Genomic DNA, 26,749 nt, shown 5'->3' with positions numbered 1-26,749 from the left:
TCTCCAGCAAGTGGAAACCTCAGGCCTGACATGATATGGAGACATTTAGGATGTAGCCCTCCTTGTTGGGTTGAGATGATGTGGTCACAGACATGATGAAGAAAATGACCTAGTTGTCAATTTGTTACATTTTTTTTCATCCTGTGCCACTCTTTTGTTGACTGAATAACACATTAAGCCATTATCCATTGTTAATCCTGTAACTCCGATTGCCTAGCATCTCTGGCCGGTAGCTGCTCAGCAGGGCCCAGAAACACATACAACAAAACAAAATAAAACAAACAACAAACACAAAACAACAACAAAAACCAAACAAACAGACATACAAATCCATTTATAAAATGGGTAGAGAAACTGGAGAAAGCCATTCAAAGGCCAACTCTGAAAATTAATTTTAAAAATATTTCAGTTGACATTAAGGTGATATGAAAGTCCCAATATCAGTTTGCAAATGACTCACTTGATTTTATTACTAAGCCCTAAAGTCTCTATTTTGATATATATAATATGCTTAAAAATAGTTTTGTCTAATCTCTTCCTTTGATGTTTGAGGAAAACTGAGACCCAGGATATGTGTGAGGCAGAGTGACATTTCTAAGATTGCAGAGCTGGTCTAAAATTATTTCTAGAAGGTTGATAGGGATTTAGGATCTCCAGGTGCTAGTCTGGGTTATGATGCTTATACTCTGTGCCTCACCGTTAATGGCTTGATGTGAATAACAATGACAGAAAATATTGGAAGTGTGGAAAACCTAAAATGTTTGTGAATGAGCAGCTAGACTCTGCCGGGTGCTTACTGACAGCAAGAAGGTCTTAAAAACGGGATTTAAAAGAAAGAAAGAAATTAGGGCCAAAGAGAAAGCAAGGACAGGAAAAAGAAGAGGTGACAGATGTGCACTATGAGTTATAGAGCATTGGCCGGGGTGAGCTGGGATCTCACCCCTATCACCTCGTTAGTACCTCTGGACTCGACACCCACTGAGCCTTGCGGTTTTTGTGCTTGGACACTTCTGCTACTTAGGTCACTTTCCAAAAGTAGTAACTCCGTGGGAATTCCGGGCTAACGTTGCTTGTGGTGTTCTGTGTTTCAGGAGGGCGTTGTCACAGAGTCTGAGGTACGCTGTGTGGTACATTGTCAAAACCCTTTGGAGCATCTGGGAATGTGCTGCCCCACGTGTCCAGGTAACGTTCTCAGGGAGGCAAGGCTGGAAATCCGTGTGTGTTCTCTCGGGAATGCCTGAATCTCCCAACCCCTCTTGTTGGAAATTTTCCTTACTTTACATCTGTGTACATAATGGGTTTAGAGAGCGAGCTCCTTTGCATAGAAATATCCGCTTGGCCTCCTTGGCATGCCCAGCATGAATGCGATGTGCTGGAGGTCCTGGCATGGGGGTTCTCCAGGCTCCGGGGCCTGCTTTCCACTCCACAGGGCCACAGGTAATGCTTATTTTGGAAGAAAAGGCTGTGGCTTTCTCTGGCTTCCAGAAATGTCTTTTTACTGCTTCATATTGCAAAACCATGGCCAGAGCTCACCGTGGTGATGAGGCAACCAGATGTTTTCTGAAAACTGAGAGCTGTGTCCCAAAGTGAATTTAGCTTAGGGTTTTCCTGGTCTCAGTTTTCCGTGTGGTTCAACAAGGTGGACCCTCTTGTCTTTTATAGAGGGCCCTGCTTCCTAGCTGACAGCGAAAGGATCTTTCTTTTGCAGTGGCTGGAACGTTTCCTTTTACTTTTCTGAACAGGCTTACAAAGACCTCCTGCATCTTTTCCTGCCCTTACATACAAGCCTGGGGATTTTTAGGTGAGAGATTTTTTCTGATCTCTTAAGCCACTGGCCAATAGTCTCTGACAGGTGTTCTGCGTTTTGGGGTTGTTTCTTTTTTTTTTTTTTTCTCTGAGTGCTTTTCCTCAAGGGTGGTGATAACAACTACTGCTCTGCTTTTGAGGTTAATCTCCAAAGGGCCTTACTGCTCTTGGAAACTTCCTGTGAAGTGGCTAAGGCACCACCGGAGCTCTGCAGAGATGAGCTTCTGCTCCATTCTCAGGCACCTGCCACTTTTCCTCCACACAGTCTCAAAGGCATGGTCCCTTTCAGAGTTCAGCCTTTTCTCACCCTTGAATGACAAGGACAGCAAGTTTCCACTTATGGCTAACCCTCCTCAGCTCCCCAGGCCGTCTTTATTCAGCTTCTTTTTCACTCTGGGATTTCTGTAAAGCTTGTATTCTTCATGAGCTTACGTGAAAGCCAAAAACTGGTTGAAAGTAAAACCATTTTTTTCCATCATCCAGTTGTTTTCTATCTATCAAGCAGAGTTTGCTTGAGTACTTTTCCCTCTGAATGTGCTGAAAGGTTTGTATTGCCTAACCATATCCTTAAATATCTACAGGATCTTTATTAAATGAGATGAGTAGTTGTCCAGGCTACAGTCTAGAATCACCTGGAAATCCTAAAAAAAAAAAAAAAAAAAAATCAATCTTGATGCTCATACTGCATCCCAAACCAATTCCATCAGAATCTCTGAGGAACTCTGGAGTCCCAAATCTCCCAGATAATTTCTGTACACAGCCAACCCTGACATTGATAACAGAGAATATTTTATATACCATATAGTTTAAAAAATATTGGCTGGGCACAGTGGCTCATGCCTGTAATCCCAGCGCTTTGGGAGGCCGAGGCAGGTGGATCACGAGATCAAGAGATCGAGACCATCCTGGCCAACGTGGTGAGACCCCATCTCTACTAAAAATACAAAAATTAGCTGGGTATGGTGGCGCATGCCTGTAATTCCAGCTACTGGGGAGGCTGAGGCAGAAGAATTGCTTGAACCTGGAAGGTGGAGGTTGCAGTGAACTGAGATGGAGCCACTGCATTCCAGCCTGGGGACAAAAGCGAGACTGCCTATCAAAAAAAAAAAAAAAGAAAAGAAAAGAAAAAATAAAATAAAAATAATTATAGCTCCTAAATATGAATTCAGTTGTGTTGAGTAGACTGTTGCTTTATTGAGACAGAACTAACTCACAGCGCCCCCCTACTCATAACCATGAGACCCTTAATGGACCAACAATAATGCAATGAACACTTAAAGCTCAAGACCTCTTACCCTATAGAACATTCTCCTCACTTAGGAGATAGTCATATTTTCAGACTGCCTTTGAAACTGTGGATACACAAACAGCAGAGTGATGTATTTCAGCAGCTGAAGTTATCATGTTTGAGCCGTTGCTTCTTCCACTCTTTTTTTGGTTGAGTTTCTAGGAAGTAAAATGCTGAACTCCATGACTGCTCACATTGCAGTGATAAGTCCTTACAACCATCCTCTGGTTATACAAGAATAAATTAGGCCCACTGAGAATAAGTGCCTGCCTGAGGTCCATGAGTGAGTAAGGGCCAAAGGTGGGGTCAGGGTCTGGCCCCTCCTCTTTTCTGGCCACCAAAGGGCACTACCTCCCATGCCCACATACACCGTGAGAATTGAGAAGCTTAGGTGCAGGTGCCCTGGTAGGCAAATCTTTAAGAATTGGCATGCCACTGCTACCCACCAGTCCCCTGACACCTGGGCAGGCTCTGTGTCCTCAGTTATGGGGTCATGAATCAATTTCATTCCCTCTCCTTAATTCCAAAGGCCAATCTTTGGATTGCAAATTGGAAGATCCAGAAGGAACTGTATCCACAAGGCATTATCCTTTGTCTTGTGAGGGAGGCTTCAGGTAAATCTAGATATAGAGAGTCAAGAGAAGCCTTGGGTATTCTCTTTGGTCATTCAGAAAGACTGGCATTGATCAGGGAATGGTATTCTGTGTAATGACAAACATGCAGATTTTAGGGCATTCTTAGTGGACTGCTCCTTCCTTTTCACCGAGCTCTGCTCAGGAATGGTGGGGTTGTGATGGAAACAGTTTGCATAGAATTTTCACTTAAAATTCCTTTAAGTTGTCAAGGGTAGATTGTTGTAGTTAATCTGGCAATCTGTATGACAAAATTCATGGTGCAAACATGTATGAAAGATTAAGCCTGCCTTGTTGGAAGTGCACCTTAAAGAGAGATGACCAGGCATCTGCCATAGTAACAGTGGTGAGATATAGCCACTAGGAGGGCCCCACACTTACCAAGCCTTGTGGCATCATGAAGAATAGCAAGGAGCTGGTTGATTGCTAACTCTGCTTGCCAATAGTATAGAGATCTTATGCCTGGGGTATTTTTTAAACTGCAGTTTCACTTGGTGATGCAACTTCAGGCTCAGTAGCACTTGTCTGCCTGTCTTCCATTTAACAAAGGGCTATGTATCTAGCTTTAAGATGAATAAGGTCAGTGGCCAGATCAGGTAGGCGTAATGCCCATTCTTCTTTGTCAGGAACCAGCTGCTCCAAGAGTTTGGTGAGTTCTGCAGTTGGCTTTAGCTGGCAGGCCTTGAACATTCATTCTCAGGGGCGTGGAACAGTCTTTCACGAGACCCTGCTTTGGCTAAGTTTTGCCCACTGCTAGCTCTGCTCCCAGCACTGTCTTCCATGGAGAAAGTGACCTCAGCTGTCCTGGTCTAGTACCTTGTGAGGTCAGTCCTTAGGAAAATGGCTTTGCTGTTAACTCATCATTGTCCCATGGCCTGTGTGACATGGGGTTCCTGTCTGGCTTGTGCATCATGCCATTTATAACCTCTCTTTGGAATTTGGCAGTGTCCTGGGCGTCTTTCTGAAAAGGGAACATCTCCTGGGTTTTGATCCTATAATTAGCGCAGAGTTGGAGAGGGCCACAGTCTCTTTAACAGAGAGGGCGGGGCTGCAAACCTGTGTGATACCTTGTGTCCTACCTATGCCCCTTCTTGCCTTTTTACCTGGCCCTCTGAACAGTGCAGCAGATGGGTCAGAACTGATTTTGAATTCCAGCTCTGCCATCTGCCAGCTGGGTGACTTACTTTCCCCTTACTGAGCCATGTTTTCCTTATCTGTGAAAAGAATGATGCAAGTCCCTACTGTGTCGGATTGCTGGGGATATGGCGTGAGACTGGGGTACCTAGGACCCGGTAGAGGCTGTGCCATTCTAATCGAGTGGGGACCCTGGTATCATCTGCTCTGAGCTCATGGTTGACTTCTCTCCCTTGGCCTTCCATGTGCCTTCTCTGGCCCCTCTGGGTTTGGTCCTTCTGGCAGTGTGCAGCATGGTCACCATGCAGCTCCAGGACCCGCTGCAGGGCTCTCTATGGGCACTGCTCCCCCTTGGGCTGACCTGGGTTCCACTGTCTTATTTGTTTTCCAGCATCTTTGGCGTTCTGGGTCCCATGCCCATCCTTTGCCTCTGTTTTTTCTTGTCACAAATTCGCAGTCTTGTCCGCTGGTTGAAGAGGACACTTGGCTGCGTGTAGGTGGGTGATGGATGAGCTGTGGATAGAAGGATCGTGTCAGGCTGAACGACAATGGCTACTGCCCTAATTCTAAACTCTTCTCTGTTTTCCAGGGTGTGTGTTTGAGGGTGTTCAGTATCAAGAAGGAGAGGAATTTTACCTGGAAGGAAGCAAATGTACCAAGTGTTCCTGCACTGTAAGTCCTGCTATGGATGTTCCCAGGGTGTCCTTTGGGCTAAGCGTTGCTTACACTCGCCAAAAGCACCCCCAGTCTCTGCAGCCTCTCCCTTGTCTCCTCTTTGGGGAATAGTCATTCTCTCCTGATGTGGGGCCCAGGGAAAAGCTCATCCACCTGGCTCGGTGCTGCTAACATTCCGGGCTGGGGAATTCTTCCTCATGAGCCTGTCCTGTGCATTGGAGTATGTTTAGCAAGGTCGCCTGGCTCCACCCACAAGATGTCAGTAAAACCCTCCAGCTCTACCGCCCACAATGTCTGCAGACCACCCAATGCCCCATGGAGGGCAAACTCATTCCCAATTGAGAACCTCTGCTCTGAAGCATGAGGAAGAGAGGCTGATTTTCCTCCATGTACCTCCTTTTTCGGGGGAAAGCATGGATTTTCTGTTCCTCAGGGGCTGAGGGGCTTCTTGCTGAGACAGCTGCTTGGTTCTTTAGCGCAGCCAAACAAGAAGCAATGGGAACAAACACAGCTTGCTTCCGTGCATCCTGAGGGGAGGGAACCTGGTCTGAGAACTGATCATTTACAGGTTGCAGAGTGGGTAGGAGGAAATCTCTTGATATTGGGGGTTCAGGGCAGAAGAAGAATCAGTGCGACAAAGTCACAGGCTTGTCTTTCTAAGCATTGCTGAATTCTAATCCATATACTAATAATCTCTCTGCATGCTTAGATATAAAAAGAACTTGGCACATGCTACAACTTTGAGGGGATCTTTTAAATTAATATATGTTAAATTTAGGGTGAAATCAGTGGTGGTGATAGTGACAGGGAATCTAGTCTTAATCAGCTGCTACAAGTTATTTACAGTAGGGAGTTAGTACAACCATCTATGTTTTAAGCTTTTAATATGTTATAATAAAGAACATACATTTTCCAAGTCACTTGTGACTCAGTATGTCTCTCAGAATATTAAAAGGAAAGTACATGAGGAACTATAGCATCCTAATTTCACCAAAGCAGAATCATATGTGGATCAGCATAAATCACAGCATTTGTCATTTCTCTACATGTGTTTTCAAAAATCTTTCCTCCTTCCTGCAGCACAAATACACCCAAGCTAGAGAATATAGATTAGAGGAAATATGACCAAGTATGATGGTTTTTATATGGGGGAGAAGGAGGAAAAAAAAGGAACGGAGGGAGGAAGACTATATATGTGTATCTCTATATATCTAGATATGAAACATATGTAATATACATCATGTATATGATAATATATAAAAAACACAAAAGTAATGTACTAATGAAAATGAGCATGAACTTGCATATTCCAGTTTAACTTCCATGTTGTTCCTCTCCTGCTAATTATGACTAAATAGCTGTATTTTTTTTTTTTAATTTTTATAAGATGGAGCCTCACTCTGTCTCCCAGGCTGGAGTGCGGTGGCACAATCTCAGCTCACTACAACCTCTGCCTCCCAGGTTCAAGCAATTCTCTTGCCTCAGCCTTCTGAGTATGTGGGATTACAGGCTTAAGCCACCATGCCTGGCTCATTTTTGTATTTTTAGTAGAGATGGGGTTTCACTGTATTGACCAGGCTGGTCTTGAACTCCTGACCTCAAGGGATCCACCTGCCTCGGCCTCCCAAACTGCTGGAATTACAGGTGTGAGCCACTGTGTGAGCCCGGCCTAAATAGCTTTAATTTTTTATGTAAATGATTTCTATTTGCCATTAAATATTACCCATTTCTCGATTTTATTTCTTCCATACTAGAGGCTATAAAGTTTCCCAATAGTTTTTAAAATTAATCTCATGCTTTTGGGAGTAGATTGAGGAAAATCAAGGCATATTTCAATAGGAAATTGTAAATGTGTACCTGAATGAATTGTCTTTCCCGGTAAAGGTGTGCCAAGGTCAGGCAGCCGAGCCTCCTTGGAGAGGAAATTTAGAAGGTGGTAAGGAGGATGGAAAGTTCCTGCAGCTGTACCAGTGACAGCCAGCCAGAGTTATCCAGTGCTGAAACTGGAAATGAGCTTAGAGCTAATATGTACAGGGGTCACAAGCCTAAATGTACTGCAGGCATTCTGATTCATATGTTTTTAAACACAGTGCGTGATGAATGAAACACCAAGTTTTCCTCCCTAGTGAGTTCTTCCCAGACCTAGAGTCTATTCCTTTCTCATATCCTTATATTTTCATTTCCTGTATTCCTGTATTCTTTCTAGTTTTCTGCAGTGCCACCGTCAGCACTCAAAGGGCAACTAATGACTGATTATGTTCCTGATGCCGGTCTTTAGATTAATAGAATAAATGGGAGAGACAATGGAGTTCTTGCTTGAAGATAGGACATTTGTGTGTCAGCTTTGGTATGGGGAGTGTCATAAGAGCAGTTTTTCTTTTATGAACACAAACATTTGAGATGTAATCTTGCTTTTTGGTAGCTTGTTAGTAAAATAATCTGGTTTCTGATATTCTTTCATTTTTGCTATCTTTTGATGGAGTACACTAAAATAATAATAATAATAATGTCTTGGCAGCAAATGGCCCTCTCTTGAGGGTGGTAACTGTGGAGATCTTCACTTTGGAATGGAATATTCTGAATGTATGGCCTGGCTCTGTAACGAGGAGGCATGGAGTTTCCCAGTGTTGCCGTGACAGCCGGCTTGGAAGCTTTGGCGTGTGAGGTGTGTGCGGGTGGCTTGCTGTGTGAGAGGGCAAAGCTGGAGAAGGGCTTTAGACAGGACCTGTGCAAGGTCAAATGCCCCACTGAGGAGGCTACCAGAGGGGTGTTGAGAATGTTAGGCTGCCTCCTTGTACAAATGAGGACTGCATATAATAACCTGTTGTGCTTTGGTAAAAATAGAAAGATGTATATGTAGAGAAATATAAACATTATTTAAGCATGTGTATAGTATTCATGTGACTATATATTTGTATGTATATCTCTATATCTATAATTGCATGTATCTATACACACATATATAAATATATAAAAGTGTGCCTATAAATACAAATATAAACACACACATTTCCATGTCTAAGATTGGATGCCCAGAAACAGACCTTGAGACAAGTATATACATGTAAGTGGTTTATTTGGGAGACACAGAAGACTCTGGCAGAAGAGTGTGGAGGGCAGACAAGGGTGAAGAAGCAGCCAGTTGAGGGATGTCACCAAGTGCTGTGGTCTGAATGGTCCCCAAAATTCATGGGTTGAAACTTAATCCTCATTATGGTGGTATTAAGAGGTGAGACATTTACGGGGTGATTCAGCCATGAGGTCTCTGCTCTCATGAATGGCCAAGTGTCCTTATATAAGGGCTCAAGGAGGAAGTTCATTTCTCTTGTCCTTCTGTCACTCCCGCCATGTAAGGATGCAGTGTTCCTCCTCTTCAGAGGTGGCAGCAACAAGATACCATCTTGGAAGGAGAGAGAGCAGCCCTCGCCAGACACAAAACCTACCAGCACCTTCATCTTGGGCTTCCTGGTGTTCGGAACTGTGAGAAAAAAATTCCTGTTCTTTATAAGTTACCCACTCTCAGATATTTTGATATAAGAATGCAAATAGACTTTGACACCAAACGAGCTACCGTTGTGTGTGACCAGAGCTGAGTCTTCCTGGGGAAAGTCTGGAAAGCAGTGTAAAATTCATGCCTCAGAACGTTTTCACTGGAGGAGTGAGAGAGCTGAAATACCCACACACCAACTCCAACCAGGCTTTGGTTGAGGGCTGCTCCCAGAGGGTCTTGATTGGGTAGCATTTCCAACTGTCCCTCAAGTGGCAAAGTGCCCTTTAGCAGCAAGAGGCAGAAACACAAAAACAGATATTTCTCAACTTATGGTGGAGTTATGTTCTGGTAAATGCATCACAAGTTGAAGATATCTTAGGTTAAAAATGCATTTAACACACCTAACTTACTGAAGCTTAGCCTAGTCTGCCTTCAGCATGCTCAGAACATTTATATTAGATACAGTTGGACAAAATCATCTAACATGAAGCCTATTTTGTAATGAAGTACTGAATAGCTCATTAAATTTATTGAAAACTGTACTTAAAGTGAAAAGCAGAGTAGTTGTATGGGTACATATTCTACTGAATGCATATTGCTTAAGTCGAAGTATCATCATGGACTAACTGTACTGGCAGTTAGAAGTGTGAGCGTGTGCGCACACCCAAATGGTAAGGATGAGAGGATGTGGTTAGGGCAGCAAGAGAGTCAGAACACAGTGCATATGTGTTCGTATATATGCACATAAACATCTATACATTTATTTGTGAATATTTGTATATATGTGCAGATGCATATGCATACATGCATATTTGAAATACTAAACCACTAGCTTTTTCCCAAGTATTAGTCTTTTGCCTCCACTCCTTTGCTCATGCTGCTACCCTTCTGTAACTCCTTTCTTCTGCTTGCTCACCTGGTGAATGCTTGGCTTTTCCAATCTGTTATCACCACCCCACTGCAACTCCCTGAGCCCCTGATTTTCCCAAGGAGAAGCAACTGTTTTCTCTGTTGTATACCTGAGGCTCCATGGCTTTCACTTGTTATAGCTTCCCTCCTGTCTTTCCCTCCCTCCTCTGTGCTTAGCACCACTGGCAGGCACTCAGCAATGTTAGCACCCTTCTTTTTTTCTATTGCTGTCTTTTTGATGTAGTACACTAAGAAAGAGTAATGTTTTCTCTTCTGTCCTGTGACTTCTGCCCTTCCAAGTGGGCCAGCCAATTCTTGCCTGGGGAGAGTAACTCTGGTTAGATATCCCCTTATCACTAGCTTACTGTTTGCCTTGGGGACATGCCCTATGGAGTTGTGTGTGTGAAACATCCCTCAGGGATATCATCCAGCTCCAATGCATGAACTGCAAACTCTTCATGGTGTCCCCACTCCCAAATGGCTTATATGTGCCATGTGGCTTATATTTGAGGTACAACTCACTTAGTTACACTCTCTGAATTTGTGAAAATCTGTCTACTGATGTTTTTGTGATGTGGTGACAGAGAGGCAGACCACCAGAAAGACATTCATCTTATTGTGATGGATTCCTAAGATAATGAAACAAATGCCTCACACATGATTGTACATCCTGGTTTCAGCTGGGCTATCTCTGTGGCATTCCAGACAGTTGAGAACATGATAAAGTTTGAGGATTATCTGGAGAGGATTTCACAACCTTTTGCTCTTATCCATTCCAGAAGCAGACCTAACATTTTTAGGTGTGAATATCATCATGACTCACTTAGAAAATGCGGTGCTTTCTTATCACTTGTGAAACTGCATCACCCCTGTTTACCCACTACAGAGAATCACTTCTCCAGAGTCCTGATACTCATCAGAGGAGTGACAGCTTGAGTCCCGTTAGCTGTTACGTATAGCGGTCTGACTCATACTAGAGTACATTCTTTATGGGATGTGTGCAGTGTGAATAAGCACTATATTCATTTTAAAATGGAAAGAGGATTCTTTCCTAATGCTGAAGCAAAGAACAGTTTATAAAGTATACTGAGTGTTAAAGTGCACCTTGGCTTCCTACCTGCTTCACTGTACAGCAGATAGCTTTGTGTGCTTTTGTTTAGTCAACTTTTCAGGAAACAGGATGGTGGAAGTTTGTACAGACATTTCTGTAAAACCTGTCTTCAATGTTGCAAGACTAAAGACCAAGGTGCCAATGAGTGATGTTTGTATTTTTTTACCAAAGTATTTTAAGAACCCGAGGGGCTCAGTGTTCTTGGAAATTTGCTTGCAGGAGGGAGTATAGCCCACAGAGTGGTAGGATACTCTTAAAAGAGCAGCAAGTCCTCTGTCTGTAAAACCAGCCAAATTAACTGGCCAAGATCAATTACTTTTGCTGACAAAGGCGTATTAAGTTCAGAGGATTTTTACCAATAAACATGGGTTGTTAATGGGCTGTCTGTGATGAAAGAGCTGTGCTTTATTGGCTCTTAGAAGCCCTGAAGTCCATAAACACCTTTGCTCTCACTTACACTTTAGATATTGCAAAGTGCTGTCTCCCAGGGAAAATGAAACTCCAAGGAAGGTTATTTGAAGTAAACAAAGAAAATGGAGATCTTCGTGGCTTCCCTGTCTCTTAGACTGGATCCCTGAAGATGTTCTGAGCAGCCAGGCGGGGTCCAGCCTCCATCAACCTCTTTGGCCTCATCACTGTCCCTCATGCTCGTCTTCTCTGCTCTGGCCACTCTGGCCTTCAGACAGAACCTCTCCATCCTTGCTACACAAAGGGAAGAGTCCCACCAGCAACATGAGCCTCACCTGTGAGCTCATTAGAAATGCAGCATCTCTGTCCTTCTTTCAGGCCCACTGAATTGAAATCTGCCGTTCAACCCGATCCCCAGAGGGTTCATTTGCCAAATAAAGTTTCAGAAGCACTGGTCTCATATCTCATGGCCATTACCTAGGCTGTTTTTACCTTTTCCTCCCATTTCTCCTCCTTCCCATCGTCCCTACACCTAGGGAGCTTCCGCTCACTCATCCGGCATTGTAAAGCCCAAACACTCCTTCTTTAGGGAAGCTTGTTCTGATTCCCAAGACCAGATCACTTCCTGTTGGGAAACTCTTTTATAGCACCCCATACTTTACTCTCCAAACATCCAAAATGATTTGTAATTAGATATTTTTGTTTTTGATGGTTTTATTTAACTCCATCCATTTGGGTAAAATGGTGACTTTGTATCTTCCGTGCTTGGCACATAACGAGTGTACATAATAATTTGCTGAATTCATGAACAAATGAATGCTGATTTTTATTTTCCTCTTTTCCCCTCTGCTTCTCTTCTCTCGCTCCTACTTCCCCCACACACCCCAAACATTTAGTCTTTACCAATTCAGCAGAGAATAGAGAGATGCACGTCATCGTGGATGAGCTCAGAAAGGAAGAGGGATTCATTTCAGCTGCTGTAGTGCTTATGATAAATTGCTTGATATGGAATGCGTATGACTTCCCTGGAGATGTCTTGTTTGAAAAGTGTTCCTAAGCCTTAAAGGTTCCCACAAGTTCTGGTGGCAGGAAGCTGTGGTGACAGGAAGCAGTCACCAACGATCAGAGCCACTCACTGTGGCAGAGCTTTTAAAAGAGTAGAAGCCACTATGCACAGAGTTGGCCTTGCCCTGAATGAAGTATATGGAAGGCATGTCTGACCTCCTCCTCCTCCTCCAGTGTCTCCAGCTCAGATTGCAGTTCTCTGTAATAGGAAGCAAAGAGAGTCCTCATCATTTCTGTGGTCACATGGTGCCACAGCACTCCAAGTTACGGATTCCCAACTATGCTGTTTCTCCTCTGACATGGGGACTTGGGACCCTCGATGCCTGAACCCTCTCTCATGGCCTCTGCCTTACTTGCAATAGTGTGTGCAATTTGATGCATTTTAGTTATAAGCTGTCATTATATCTTCCCTGTCCACAGGGAGAAATTTGGCTACATCTGGGCAATAAATTGGAGAATTGAGCAATTATTGAGCAAATTAGATCAATGTGGGCAGTTTAACTAACTAGTGTGGGCCAAAAAGCCCCAGAGGAGTTTTGAAAACTAGTTTGAAATATTGGTGTAATTGCTGCAGTGTTCCATTTCACACTATGGATGTACCATCACCCTGAGGACAAAAAGGTCTTGATTTTGAACGGTTAATTGGAAAAAAAGGTGTTCTCTTAAAGGGCTGGATAGCACTTGGCCACTAGGAGGGGCCTTCAACTTGCTTAGAAAAGTAGCTGGTATTCTGCTTGTTTTGTGACTGGACAAAGAGGTTGTGAATCTTGGTGTTTTATGTTAGAATGAATCTGAATAGTTGTGGTTTACCTGTCAGCCAAGGCTTCTATTGGAAGATTTATTGTAATGCCGTTGTCATCAGGGTGATTCCATAAATGCACAACTATTGTTATGGGATATCAAATTCCAGTTGCTTGAAAATACCCCCAAAATGACCTGTTTATATGGCAAAGTTGAATTAATTGCCTACCATGGTCATTGAGCATTACCTGGACAGAGCCTTAGTAGTTTTCTGGAAGAAAGAGGGCAAAGGTGGGATGAGGCTTTAGGGGGTCTGATTTGAGAGGGGTCATTCAGTGTGAGGGGTTGATGTGGACTGGGAAAATGCCATGATATGTTAGTTTAGAGTTGCAGAGAAAAGTAAGGCAAGAGCTTCAAATCAAATCTTAAAAAGTTCATGAGCATAGTTGAGTTATCTGTGTTACTAGACTGTACCTTCAGCAAGTTGTGTACTTTTAGCAAGTTCTTGAAACCAGTAGGGGGCTCAATATTTTTATATTAAAAATATTGGGAATAATTGTTCTATATTTTAAATTTTACCTCATCCTGGACTTACATGTGTTTGGGACAAATCCCAAATTTTAATCCTCATATATGTCTTTATTTTAATGGCTTGTAAGATTCCTTATGATTATTTCTTTATATAATTTGTTTATAGCTGAAATATTCTGTAAAGCTATGCTTCGACACAGAGAGACATCGACTTCATAATGAGCACAACAGTGAAAAAAGTTGGAGAGGAAATTTTTTCTTTGACATTTGGGCATTTATATGAAAATGCATAGTTTGAAAAGAAATCTGCAAATAATTTATTTACAGAGGAATTATTGATAATAATAGTTATTACTACTGAATGTGTACCCTGTGCCAGGTACATATAGTATATAATATTAATTTTCACAATTGTCCTGCAACCTAGGTAGTCTTAGCTTCTTTTTTGTTAAAAACAAAAACAAAAACAGCTCCAGCTTCTGAGAAGTTTAATAGCTTGCCAAAAGTTAAAAAGCTAGCAAGAACTGAAGCCCCAAACTGCCTGATTATAAAGCTACATGTCATTTCTCTCTGTCTGTCCTCTCCCTTTACCAACCAGTGTACTTTTGAGATATTATCTATCATTGTTGATGGACATTTGAAACTGGGAAATGACATTTGAGTCTATGGAGTGAAGAACAACCAGCCATTTTGAGGGAGAAATAATGGTGATACAAGAGTCCAGAAAAAAAAAAACAAAACAAAACAAAAAAAATCTGGTGCAAGAAATGTCAACACAATAGAAGAATAAGTTACACTTCTTCTCTTTAAAGTTCACAAGTCTAAGCAAGCTTAAACTCATACCAGATTTCAGCCTTGGGCATTGAGCCTAAGCATTTGCCACCATAACACCAGTGTGGATGAAGAACACATATCTGTTACCCTCAGGTAAGCTGGAAAACTAAGACATACAATGCATCTCTTCACCAAGAAATTTTGCATACACAAAGAAAATGTGATAGTTTCTGGGGCAAAGCCACCTTCATTTTCTCTGCGCCCAAGGATAGATAAAAATAAGTATTTATCCAATGGGCGCATATCTCTCTTGCAATGGTCTACTGAAGTTTAAGCATTAATTTTGACAGCCCTCCTTGAAGATTTTATGGAGGAGCTGGGCTCACCTAGACATGGCTTTCAGTGGTTCTGCGAATATAAATTTATCCTCTTGGTAGATGGAAGGAGATATTGTGTCATTGCTTTTGAAGTTACTTTCTATTACCTGTCTAAGAAGCAGATGTGTTTAGAGATTTGAGTGAAATTTGGAATAAAGATTGAGAGTTGGTAGAAGAATTACCTCAACTGATTAAGTCTCACATTGTTATATCCTTGAAAATATCATTCCTTTAATTTTCTTCCTCATCCTTCTATTTTCTCTAAGGTCTATCAGATTACGAGTTCATTTTATCCCCTAAAAATCCTAAGAAAGATACAGACTTTTACTAAATGATGAAGACTTTTCTAACTATCTGTCCATTCATCTTTCCATCTTTGTATCGCTCTCTTCTCTCTACAGCCAGCAAGTCCTGTGTTAGCATAACAACATTTGAGTGTCTACTCCATGTTACACACTATATTAGGCCCTGAGCATTCAAAAATGAAGAGGAATTCACTTTTTCTTTTCAGCCAAATACAATCTATTGGCTTGTGAAAATAAACCCCAAATAAAGCCATAATGCAGCCTTTCTTGTGTCACATGTATTGTATGATAATTTTAAAAAGCCTAAATATATTGAGAAATGGAAATAATTATAGAACTCAAAGATAACTACTGTTAATATGATTTAATATATTTCCTTCCAACTTTTTTCCTTCCATATGTACATGTAATTCTGTAGGCAGTTTTATGTCCTTGTTATTTTCATTTAACATTATGAATATGTCTCCATTTCATGCCAAAATTAAAAATACTTTTAATAGCTACATGACATTCTATAAAACCATATTTCATCATTTTCTGTTATTAAAAATTAACATTTTCAGTTTTCACTATTATGAATAATATGACAGACATCTTTGAAAATTAATCTTTTTTTAAAAAAATTATTTCCCTAGGCTAAGTTCATTGAAGTATAATTAGTGGGTCAAGGATTGAAACAAGTATATTGGTGTATATCTTCCTGTACCTAACCATTTTCCATGTGGGAATCTTGTTTTCATGGCATTTGGCTCCTGAAACTGAACATTTTTCATATGTTTGTCAGTCATTTGTGTTTTTTTCTGTAAATTGTCTGTTTTTATTTCTAATTTTTCTAATTAGAAATTAGAAAATTAAAGTTTTATTGAAGTTAGTTTTAATGAAATGTATATGTGTATGAAGAATCTTAATCCTCCGCTAGATAAGTTAAGATGTGTTTAAAAACACTGAAACAACTCCTTGTGTACTGTTTGACCTTAGCATGCATATGGCATGGTGGATAATGGCATAGTTTGCTAAAATCCCATGTCTTCTTCCAAGCTTCACCCCTCAAATCTTGATCCAAATATATTAAAAAACAGAAAAGTGAGTCAGCATTGTCAGCTCCCACATTTAATTAGTCCAAGACTTTTCATTATTTAAGCTTCTTCTTTTCCATCTCTAACTCCTTCATTTTGAGATTTTGACCTTTTGTACCTGCTCCCATACTGACATGAGTCATTCTTTTGAGTTTCTACAATGCTTCCTCTAGTACTCGTGGCTCTGCAGTCGCCTCCCCAGCCTTCTTGCTTTCCTTCTTAGCTCAGAAACAGAACTATCCAGTATCCCAATACTCTCAGAGCCTGGTTCTCCATTTGGGCTCCTCTGCCCATCTCTTTTTACTTTTCTTGGGATGTTGTTCTGTGTTTCAGATTTTAAGTTCCTAGTAGACAGGCATAATGTACCTTACACCTTGAGTACAGTGTCTTACACATAGGAAAGAGCGAATATTTGCCTAAATAACTAGTCTTACAGCTGATGATTTGAGTATCCATGTTCTTGAAAATGAGTTATACAATCTAGAATTTTCTACCTTCCTACTTGGGTCTTGATGTCCATCTTGAAGGCAATAGGAAAATATTCATTGTTTTAATGAGCATGGTTACATGAAGCGTTCATGATAATTCTGTAAGGAAGAGCCTCCAACCAAAACCATTGTAAAATGCTGGTAAGGAGACTTAAGAGTAGCTGTGTGAAGAGGATGGAACGGGGGTGAGCTCAGGGGACTAGTGTAAGAATGTAACGTTCTGTGGTGTGGGAGGATGAGAATGAAAATATTCATTAATGAAAGTAAAAGAAATGTCCTTTTTTTGGTTAACCAAATAGAATAAAATACTATCCAAAGTACTTTAGGACATTCCCAGAACTTTCTGATCTTTTTCTCCATTGTTACCCTGATAACTTCATTTTAAAAACCATTTTGGCACGTCTGGCCCTGCTGCTTTATCTGCTCCTTTGTTCGTTTCTGCTTCCTGACTCCCCTCCCCTCCTGTGCCCTTCCGTTCCTTCTCCTTCCCCACCTGCTTCCACTTCCCTGTCCCCTGGTCCTACTTGAGCTTCCCCTCTTCCTTTCCCATCATGCGCTCTGCACGATAGCCTGGTGTTAGTAAAGTACCATGACTCATTTTCATTGCTATCTTGGTCTTTCCTCAAATAACTATCCCAGAATTTTGCACACACTAGATATTCAGGAAATATCTTTTGAATGAATTGATTACACATTTTGGCACCTTTTAAATGTCATTCAAATGTTCGATTTGGAGGGTGGCAGTGCTTTTGTGGGCCTGTGAATGGCTTCAATTACCACCATTCCCTCAGAATGGATTTTTAAATGGTACCACTTGTTTGGTGTGTGAGCTGTGATGTGTTTGCATCTCAGGGAGCCACAGTCCTCCCTAAAGATTGGAGGATACTGAACCACAAACACACAAGGAGAAGAATACTTCCTCTGCACCGTCCAACATTCCTGTCTCAAGCCCATCTCTGAGCCTATACTGAGTCATACGCAGTGACTCATCCTTCTGAAATCCACCTAAGATCTTGAGCTGTGGTTTGGAAGAGCCAAATTGAAATACTGAGCAGACTTCGCTCTTTGAAGAGGACATGGCCTCTGCGATCTGGGTGCACCTTCCATGTAAGGACCCCCGTGGCAGGTATAAGTGACCAGGAGTCAGCTCCAGTGTCAAACACGTCTATCACAGAATTCTACTACATTTTTCTTCTTTTCTTTCTTTTTTTTTCTCTTGTGCCTCTCTTCTGTTCTCTATGATACACAGAGTCAGACAATGTGATTATGATTAACCACATTATGTTCCAGATGTTAAATTACAAAACTACGTGAGGACTTTTTAAAACCTCTGGCTGTTGATAGAATTAAACAACAGAAAACACTTGATATTCATAATGAATAAAAAAGGAAAACTATAGTTTATCCATGCCATTCTCTTTAGGCAAAAGGAGGGAGGTACCTGTTTCATTTTGGGCTTGATTAAATATAAATTTGTAATGTAGTCAAGCATTAACAAAAGCAGTTACTCATTACGAAGGAGTATCCTTTGGTCATAATTTAAGAACTAACATTCAATAATAGAAAAGTTACTTTTTAACTTCAAAATGAATATTAAAAATTACTCTCACTACATTATTCATACTGATACATATCTTAATTTTTTCATGCTGTCATTTGATGAAATGAGTGTTTAATATCCTTTCAGATATTGGATTATAGGGCTGTGTTGACTTTAGGGGTCTTTTCCCCACCAGTTGAGTTTATGAATGTGACTGGCAAATGCTAGGAGTGACTCTTTTTTGACATTGATGGGAAATGCATTTCTTTTCAGTGTCAAGTTCAAGAACAGGAGAGGGAGGGGACTCTTAAGAATTTTGAGTTTTATTATGAGGTTTTCAGTATCCATAATATTCATAAACAATAGACACAGCTGTCTTTAATAACTAAGCCCACTAACTGAACGGACAGAACATATGCCCAGAAAAACATCAGACTGTAAGAGAATTTTTTTTCCAACACAGACATTTTCAGAGATTGAAGCAAGATTTCATTTATAACCAAATTGTGTGTTTATTTCAAACTTCTATCATTAGTAAAATCATTTGACCTCGGTCTAGGAAAAATGCAGTGAAGTTTTTGGTATTTTTAAAAGTTTTGCCTTTGCTGTTGAAGTGTTCTGATTAGCTTTAGGGCATGATGATGGATTCTGTGTGCCATTAGGGGATTGTCGTGAACAAAAGGCCACTGTCCTGGGAGTAAGGAGACCTGTGGTTCTGCCCTGTGTCTACTATTGGCTAGTTATGTGACCTGGAACCTTCCCACTAACCTCTTTGGGACTCAGTTTCCCCATCGGTAAAATAAGGGCTTGTTAGAATATTTTCAGTTCTACAATTCTATAATTTCCCAATTCAGAAAGGGCCTTCACTTTCCCAGGAAGCAAATTATTTGTCTGACTCTAAATACCAGTTAATAGAAATTATTTTTTCTTATAGGTCACTGATACATTTTAAATATATGTCGGGCCAGGCACGGTGGCTCGTGCCTGTAATCCCAACACTTTGGGAGGCCAAGGTGGGCAGATCATGAGGTCAGGAGATGAAGACTATCCTGGCTAACATGGTGAAATCCCATCTCTATCAAAAATACAAAAATTATCCAGGCATGGTGGCACGTGCCTGTAGTTTCAGCTACTTGGGAGGCTGAGGCAGGAGAATCGCTTGAACCCTGGAGGCAGAGGTTACAGTGAGCCAAGATTGCGCCACTGCACTCCAGCCTGGGCAACAAGAGTGAAACTCTGTCTCAAATAAATAAATAAAATGTATGTCTTAAAATTTACTTTTGAATTTATACATGGTAAAATTTACTTCTTTTTGGGACCTGTGAGTTTTTACAAATGCAGTCTTGTACATTTTTAAATAGTCAATATTATCATAAATTATATTCAATGATGCGAAAAGTCTTTACTTATGATTGTGGCCATGCTTTAGCTTATTGTGTTAAAACACTAAAAAGACTTACATAATAAAGTTTCTCTAAAATACTAAGACATGTGTGGTACCTCATATATATCTAGGATAAAGAGCAAGAGGCTCTCATCCATTTTGAAGGACATGAAGTCTTCACTCATGAGATGGATTTGTGGGTTCTTTTTGCAGAAACACAATTAGAGGTGGAGGAAGATTTCCTGTTTCTCCTGAAGGCAAGGAGAAGACAATAAGACAATAAAATAGGACAGTATTGAAAGTCATGATGAGACCTCCTGTTGCAGGGCTCTATCACTAATGCTGCTGAATGGGCAAACCTTATATTTCTGTGCTTATTACACGCTCTTCTATTCCTAGCTCAGAAATGGAAAGGCATTCCAGTAGCATGATATGCCTCCACATTAGTGTAAAACCAGGCCGTATAAGATTGATGATTTTTGGAAGCGCTTTGAGGTTCTCTAAGGAGACAGAGTCCCCTGCTGTTTTTGGCAGTGTTCGTTCCATGAGGCCTGCGCAGATGTTAAAGTATTGCTTCTTTCTCTGTGTTAATCCTTGTTGCTTCCCCGTTCCAGGTGTTGTCCAAATGCTGTACAAAAGAGGCCTGAACTTTCTGTGAGTTGGAGTCCCATGTTCAGAGTCTTACAGAGTCAGGGGCCACCTCAAGAGTTCCATATATTCTACCTGGGATCTGGCCCCACTGAGGCCACAGTGCCCTGGTGGGTGGGACATAGTTTCTGGAGTTGGTCAGACAAGGATTCCATTCAGCTCTGCTTTTTGAGCAAATAAGTATACAACTCCAAGCCACACTTTCCTCATTTATAAAATGGGGTACTGGTTCTTGGCAAATCATACCCAGGAACCTTCTGTTCTCTTCCTCCATCTCTAACATGGTTGCTGCAGGAAATAGGACCTACAAAGCTGTTTCATGCATAAAGAGCTTTATGCGAAACAAAAAAAGTTAAGATCCTTGCTTCTTATAGAAATGAAAGAGCCAATTTCAGTAAAACTGTAGGGCTCTTTGGAGATCCAGACAGTCCTTCTCCCACTGTTTTTTTTTTTTTTAAGTAAAAGGATTCCCAGATGGTTTTGAGGATTTCATGGAATAGTGCATGCTATGCCTATTAGCCAGCATCTAGTAGGTAGCTCCTTTTCCTGCATAGCTGAGTGGTTTTTAGCTGTCGTCTTTTTGATGGTTACCTGCTTAAATTCACTCTTTAGGACACTCATTTATATATCAAACCTAAATATTTTAAGCCAAAGTTTTCTGGTTTGGTTTACTGAGGAGAAACTTCCCAAATGGCTTCTTGCTGTCTACAATTATTGCCCTTCATACAGAAGGCTGTATATAGGGAGACAGTAGTTTGCAGTCTGAATCATTTCTTTTCTTCACAAGTAGTGACTGCACTTCATTTAGTACCTGTTTATGATGGGAAGGTCTACCACCATTCTAGTAATCTAATCTTGTGCTGTCTGGTAGAAATATGGTGTGAGCCACATATGCAATTTTAAATTTTCTGGTAGCTGCATTAGTATAAGTTTTGAAAAAGTTGAATTAATTTTGCATTAAAATAAGTTTAAAAAGGTGAATAATTTTCATAATACGCTATACCTAACCCCACATATCTAAAACATTATTGTTTGAATGTGTAATTATTATAAAAATATTAATGGGATATCTTACATTCTCTTTATTTTTACACTAAGACTTTAAATTCCAATGTATATTTCTCACAGCACTTCTTATTTCAGGCTGACCATATTTCCAATGCTCAATCACACATGTGGCTAGTGGCTACCATATTGGACAGTGCAAGTATAACTAATCTTGAGGGATAAAGAAGCAGCAGGGCTTATGTTCATGCTCAACAGCACTCTCCGCCCTCCCTCCCACTTGATACCATCACATCCCATATTGATATTCTCTACTGAGTTACTGATATTGTGTGGAGAGCCAGGATGAATGTGAAAGTGAAAGTGAATTACCAGCCAGAGTGATCTTTTTTAAATGTCGTGTCCCCCTCTGTTTCAAATTTTCTAATGGCATCAATTCTTTTTCCAAGTTAAAGCCAGAATACCCCTCGACCCCCAACCTTATCTTCCAAGACTCTCCCTCTGACAAGCTTTAGCTCAGTGTCCCCACACAAATCTCATCTTGAATTGTATTCCAAGTTGTAATCCCCACGTGTTGAGGGTGGGACCTAGTGGGAGGTGATTGGATGATGGATGCAGTTTCCCCTATGATATTCTCATGATAGTGAGTTCTCACAAGACCTGATTGTTTGCTAGTGTCTGGTGTTTCCCCCTTTGTGCTTTCTCTCTCCTGCTGCCTTGTGAAGAAGGTGCTTGCTTCTCCTTCATCTTCTGTCATGATTGTAGGTTTCCTAAGGCCTCCTCAGCCATGTAGAAGTGTGAGTCAATTAAACCTCTTTCCTCTATAAATTACCCAGTCTTGGGTATTTCTTTATAGCAGTGTGAAAATGGTCTAATACACCCTCGTATACCATTTTTTCCAGACCCTTTGGGCTGCCTGCTATTTCTTGAATGTGCCAGGCAGATTCTCACCTCAGTTCTTTCATATTTGAATTTTCTGTCTGAAAGACTCTTATATGAAGGCCCACATATGTGACTTCTTCAGCTCCTTGAAGGAAATGAAGAAGCCAGATATGCTTGAATGTCAGCTTCTTAGTGAGGTCTTTTCTATTAAAATGGTAACCCTGCTTTGCTCCTACATCCCCCTGCCACCAGATACTCCCTATTAAACTGATTTTGTTTCTTTTTCCCCATTGCTTGTTTATCACCCTCTGATGTGCTTTTTTTTTTTTCTTTTGTCTTTCTCTTCTTTCCCTGCCCTGGTAGAATACAAGCTCCATTACGGTCAGGACATTGTTTTGTTCACTGCTATATCTCCACAACCTAAAATGGAACTTAGCACATTGTAGGTGCTCAACAAATATTTGTTTAGTGAATAAATGAACAATACCAAGCATTTGATATTTCTAAAGACACAAAATTCCAATCACAGTATTTACTAACAGTTGATTAACATTTGGGAAAGTTCTGAGTTCCATTCTGCTACCCAAGATAAATGGAGTTACCTTGCTCAGTTTGGAAAACACAATCAAATTGTCTGTGCATTATCCTTGTTCTGGTTTGGAAAACCCACTAATGGACCCTTCTGTGGTGTCCAGGTCAGTTAGACTTCAGTGGGAGTGTGGTCATTGCCCTCAAACACCAGTACTGCTCAGTTTTAAATGGTGACTTGTGGGAATGCCAGAGCAGATTCAAATTTGTGAGTTCTTGAATGCTTTTCCTTTTTTGGAAGTGAATACTTATGAATTCTCAAAACGTAGGGACTCTCAAATTGAAGATTTACTGGGAGCAGATTGGATTACCTCCTCTAACTTTACGAATCCACAAACACTTCAAACAAACCTCTCCTGTTCAGTTTCAGCAGACTCCCTGAGAACGTTGTGAACAAGAACACAGGGTCAAGGCTGAACGGTGAGCGGGGCTGTTGTCGTTGGCGGGATCTGTGTGGGGAGCAGCCCTAACCATGGCTTTGTGTAGCCAAACCGTGTGATGTGATCCCCCGGCTGCCGAAGGCCTGGCAGACGACAGAGTCTGGCACAGTGGTCAACCTGCTCATCAGAGGAGAGGCCAGTCTAATTTAGAAGCCAAACAACTTTCTTTTGTCCTACTTGTTTTTCTTCCAAGAAGGTGAAATTTTGAAGGCCACAGCAAGAGAGAAGCCTCGGGTGTTGGGAAGGCTGTCTCAGGATTTCATGACTTGTAGTATGGAGGTGAGCAAGGACCTCTCAATATCTCTTTCGTACCTGCCTGAGCCCCTGAAATGAAAGTTGGCAATAACTGTAAATAGATTTCATGCGAAGTAATTCTTTCTGGCAGTGGAGTGCCTTGCGCCATTCTCTTACATGTTCCCAGAGAGGAAATCAAACCTTTGTCCACAGCTTTAGAGTCAAAATTCAAAATGGCAGTTTCTAGGCACTGGTTTCCTTTTGACTTCCCTTTACCTGCCCGGGCACTGAGGACACCGTGGGCTTCGTCTGCAGAAGACGTGCAAGTTGATGAATGAGAACTTAGAATTCTACGTTAAGACGATCTTGCAGCTAGTTTAAAAAAATGATAAGGTAGCTTTGAATTAAACTCAACAATTTCAAGCTTTAAAAAGATGTGTTCTCCCCATAAAAAAACAAATATAGGAAGACCTGTTCTCAAACTTTATTTTTATTAGGAAATAATTTTTGTATGTTCAAATTTTGATTAATGTGGAACAGGCTTTATGTTATTTACTGGTTTGTACTGTTATAGCATTTACAGAAGATATAATTTGACCACAACTTCTGGATTCATTCAGAGAAAGTATATTTTGCCTGAAATCAGTTTCTCTTTTCTCTCAGAGTCTTTCCTTCTGGGACCGACAGTCCAGAGCTTATAATCTAGATAAGAGGATATCCAACCTGTTGGCTGCTCAATTTCTGGACTTCCCACAATCCAAGTTCAATGAGTCCAAATGAGTTTGAAAGGCTGGAGTTGAATTTTGCATAAACCTGAGGCTTGGGAGCGATGACAAGGCTTAAGGGAGGGCAGGGAGGCCATAGAGCGCACATCTTATCCTCCAGACTTTTCTTTCTTACCTGCCCTCAATTTCCTTCTAAATACCTCTTTGATTTCAACCCCGCCTCAGAACTTAAAAGGACCCCATAGCCAGAAATGAAATGGAGACCTCATCAAACCTTCTAGGGGAGAGTGCCATAACCAAAGCCTAATGATCAAGATAGAGTTTTATATTTGTCTATCACAAATTGGTTAACATCTGTGTTCATTTTTCTGATCTACTAAATGGCTCATCTGTAATTCTTTTCTCCAACAAACTAATGAATCACGTAATAATCACATATTGAGTGTACAGGCTGGAGAAGAGAAGGTGAAAAAGAGGTTTAGGAACAGTGGTGATCCAATTATGTTCAAAAAGGAGCTATGTGGCTCAATTTTCCCAAGTCTCTAGTGTTCTTGCAACTCTGGCATGTTTTAGTGCAGGAGTGTAACTATTCATTCATTCAATGTTATAAAAGAAAAATTTGGACAGTGGTTTTAGATGAAGATAGATGAAAGAGATTGGATTTTGGATTTAAAAAACGCTATAAAAGATATTATTAGGACAGTTGGGGAAATTTGAAGGTGGGCTGTATATTAGATAATATTACTACATTAATATTAAATATCCTGAGTATGATATTATGTTATGGTTATAAAGTAAAGGAAAAGGAAAACATCTTTAATCCTAAGAGATACATTCTTAATTAAGGGTAAGATATCTACAAAGAAATCTTAAATGGTTCAGTAAAAAGTCTTTATTTCTCTGTTCCTCTCTTTCTGTCTCTCTCTCTTTTCCCTCTGTCTCTCTGTCTCTGTTTCTGTCTCTCTCTCCTAGAGAGATACAGATATTCAATACTTTATTATTGGCTAATGTAAATGTTCTTAGTGTAATTAAGGTAGTCTCTGGCTAACCTATGAAGTTTGGTAGATTAGGTGTATTAAATGCATTTTTAATGATTTTCAACTTTTGGTTGGTATATTGAGACATAACCCCATCATAAGATGAGAAGCATCTTTATATCTGTTAGATTTACTTGATTTATAGTGTTTTTCAAGTCTTCCATTTCCTTGTTAATTTTCTACTTAGTGGTTCTATCCATTACTGAAAGTAGAGTATTGAAGTCTCAAATTATTTTTGTTTCTTTCTTCTATTCTTTCAGTTTTTGCTTCATATATTTTAGGCCTCTTTTAACTATAGATGTTTATAATTGTTATGTCTTCCTGATGGCTTCTTACTATTGTAGTGTCCTTCTTTGTCTCTAGCAACAATTTTTGTCTTAAATACTTTTTTGTTTGATAATAGTATAGCCCCTACTGCTCTCTTTCAGTACTTTGCATAGTATATCTTTTTTCTATCCTTTTACTTTCAACTCACTTGTTTATTTGAATCTAAAGTGTGTCTCTTATGGAGAGTACACAATCTTATCCTGCTTTAAAAAACGTCAGTTCTGCTAATCTCTGCTTTTTGATTGGAATATTTGATCCATTTCCATTTAATGTAATTTTTGATAAGATAGGATTAATATTGGCTGTTTTGCTGGGTTTTGTATGTCTTATGTATTTTTTGTTCCTAATTTTTCCTAATTTCCTTCATTATTATCTTATTTTATGTTAAGCAGAAATTTTCTAGTATACTGTTTTAATTCTAGTATAAATTTCTAGTACAAATGTGTGTACACACACACATATACACACATATGCACACACATATATATGTAAACAAAAAGAAAATGTTATTTTTTTAGTTGTTGATCTGGAAATTCCAGTTAATATTCTAATTTAAGATAATCCAGTTCAGATTTATACCAATTTAATTTTAATGATACAGAAAAACTTTGCTCCCGTATTTCTACTTCTCCCTTCCTTTCTACTGTTACTGTTATCCAAATCACATCTCTAGGTATTATAAACCCACTAATACAGCTTTGTAATTTTGCATTATGCAGTTTCTTTTAAATCCTGTAGGAAAAAAATCCTTAAATACTCTCTTTTTTATTTGCTTATGTAGTCACCTCTAATTGTATCCTTTATTTGATTAATGTCCTTTTATTTCAGCCTAGAGGATTCCCTTTAGTATTTTTTGTAGGGCATATCTGCTAGTAATGAATTCTTTTAAGTTTTATTTACTTGTTAATGTCCTAATTTCTCCTTTGTTTTGGAACAACAGTTTTATTGCATGTAGTTAGCATACATGTTGATTTACGGTCTATTCTTTCACCACTTTGAATATGTTCTGTCCTTAGCGGTTTTTGATGATGAATTAGCTGTTTTATTGATGCTCACTTGCATATAATGAGTCATTTTTCTCTTACTGCTTTCAAAATTTTCTGTCTTTCCACATTTCACTATGATGTAT

General features: G+C 40.2%; 1 protein-coding gene across 1 annotated transcript in view; it reads left to right on the top strand.

The window, feature by feature from the left end:
- Positions 1-26,749, top strand: part of BMPER (BMP binding endothelial regulator) — a 237,154-nt gene that overhangs the window by 58,188 nt on the left and 152,217 nt on the right. Inside the window, exons 5-6 of the mRNA XM_032286821.1 lie at positions 1,092-1,182; positions 5,450-5,532. Of these exons, the coding sequence (XP_032142712.1) occupies positions 1,092-1,182; positions 5,450-5,532 (174 nt within the window). The remainder of the gene's footprint in view (positions 1-1,091; positions 1,183-5,449; positions 5,533-26,749) is intronic.

This window comes from Sapajus apella, unplaced genomic scaffold, assembly GCF_009761245.1.
Source record: "Sapajus apella isolate SASKATOON/1434 unplaced genomic scaffold, GSC_monkey_1.0 scaffold19, whole genome shotgun sequence".
Lineage (NCBI taxonomy): Eukaryota > Metazoa > Chordata > Mammalia > Primates > Cebidae > Sapajus > Sapajus apella.
This window is presented reverse-complemented; position numbering and strand designations above follow the sequence as displayed.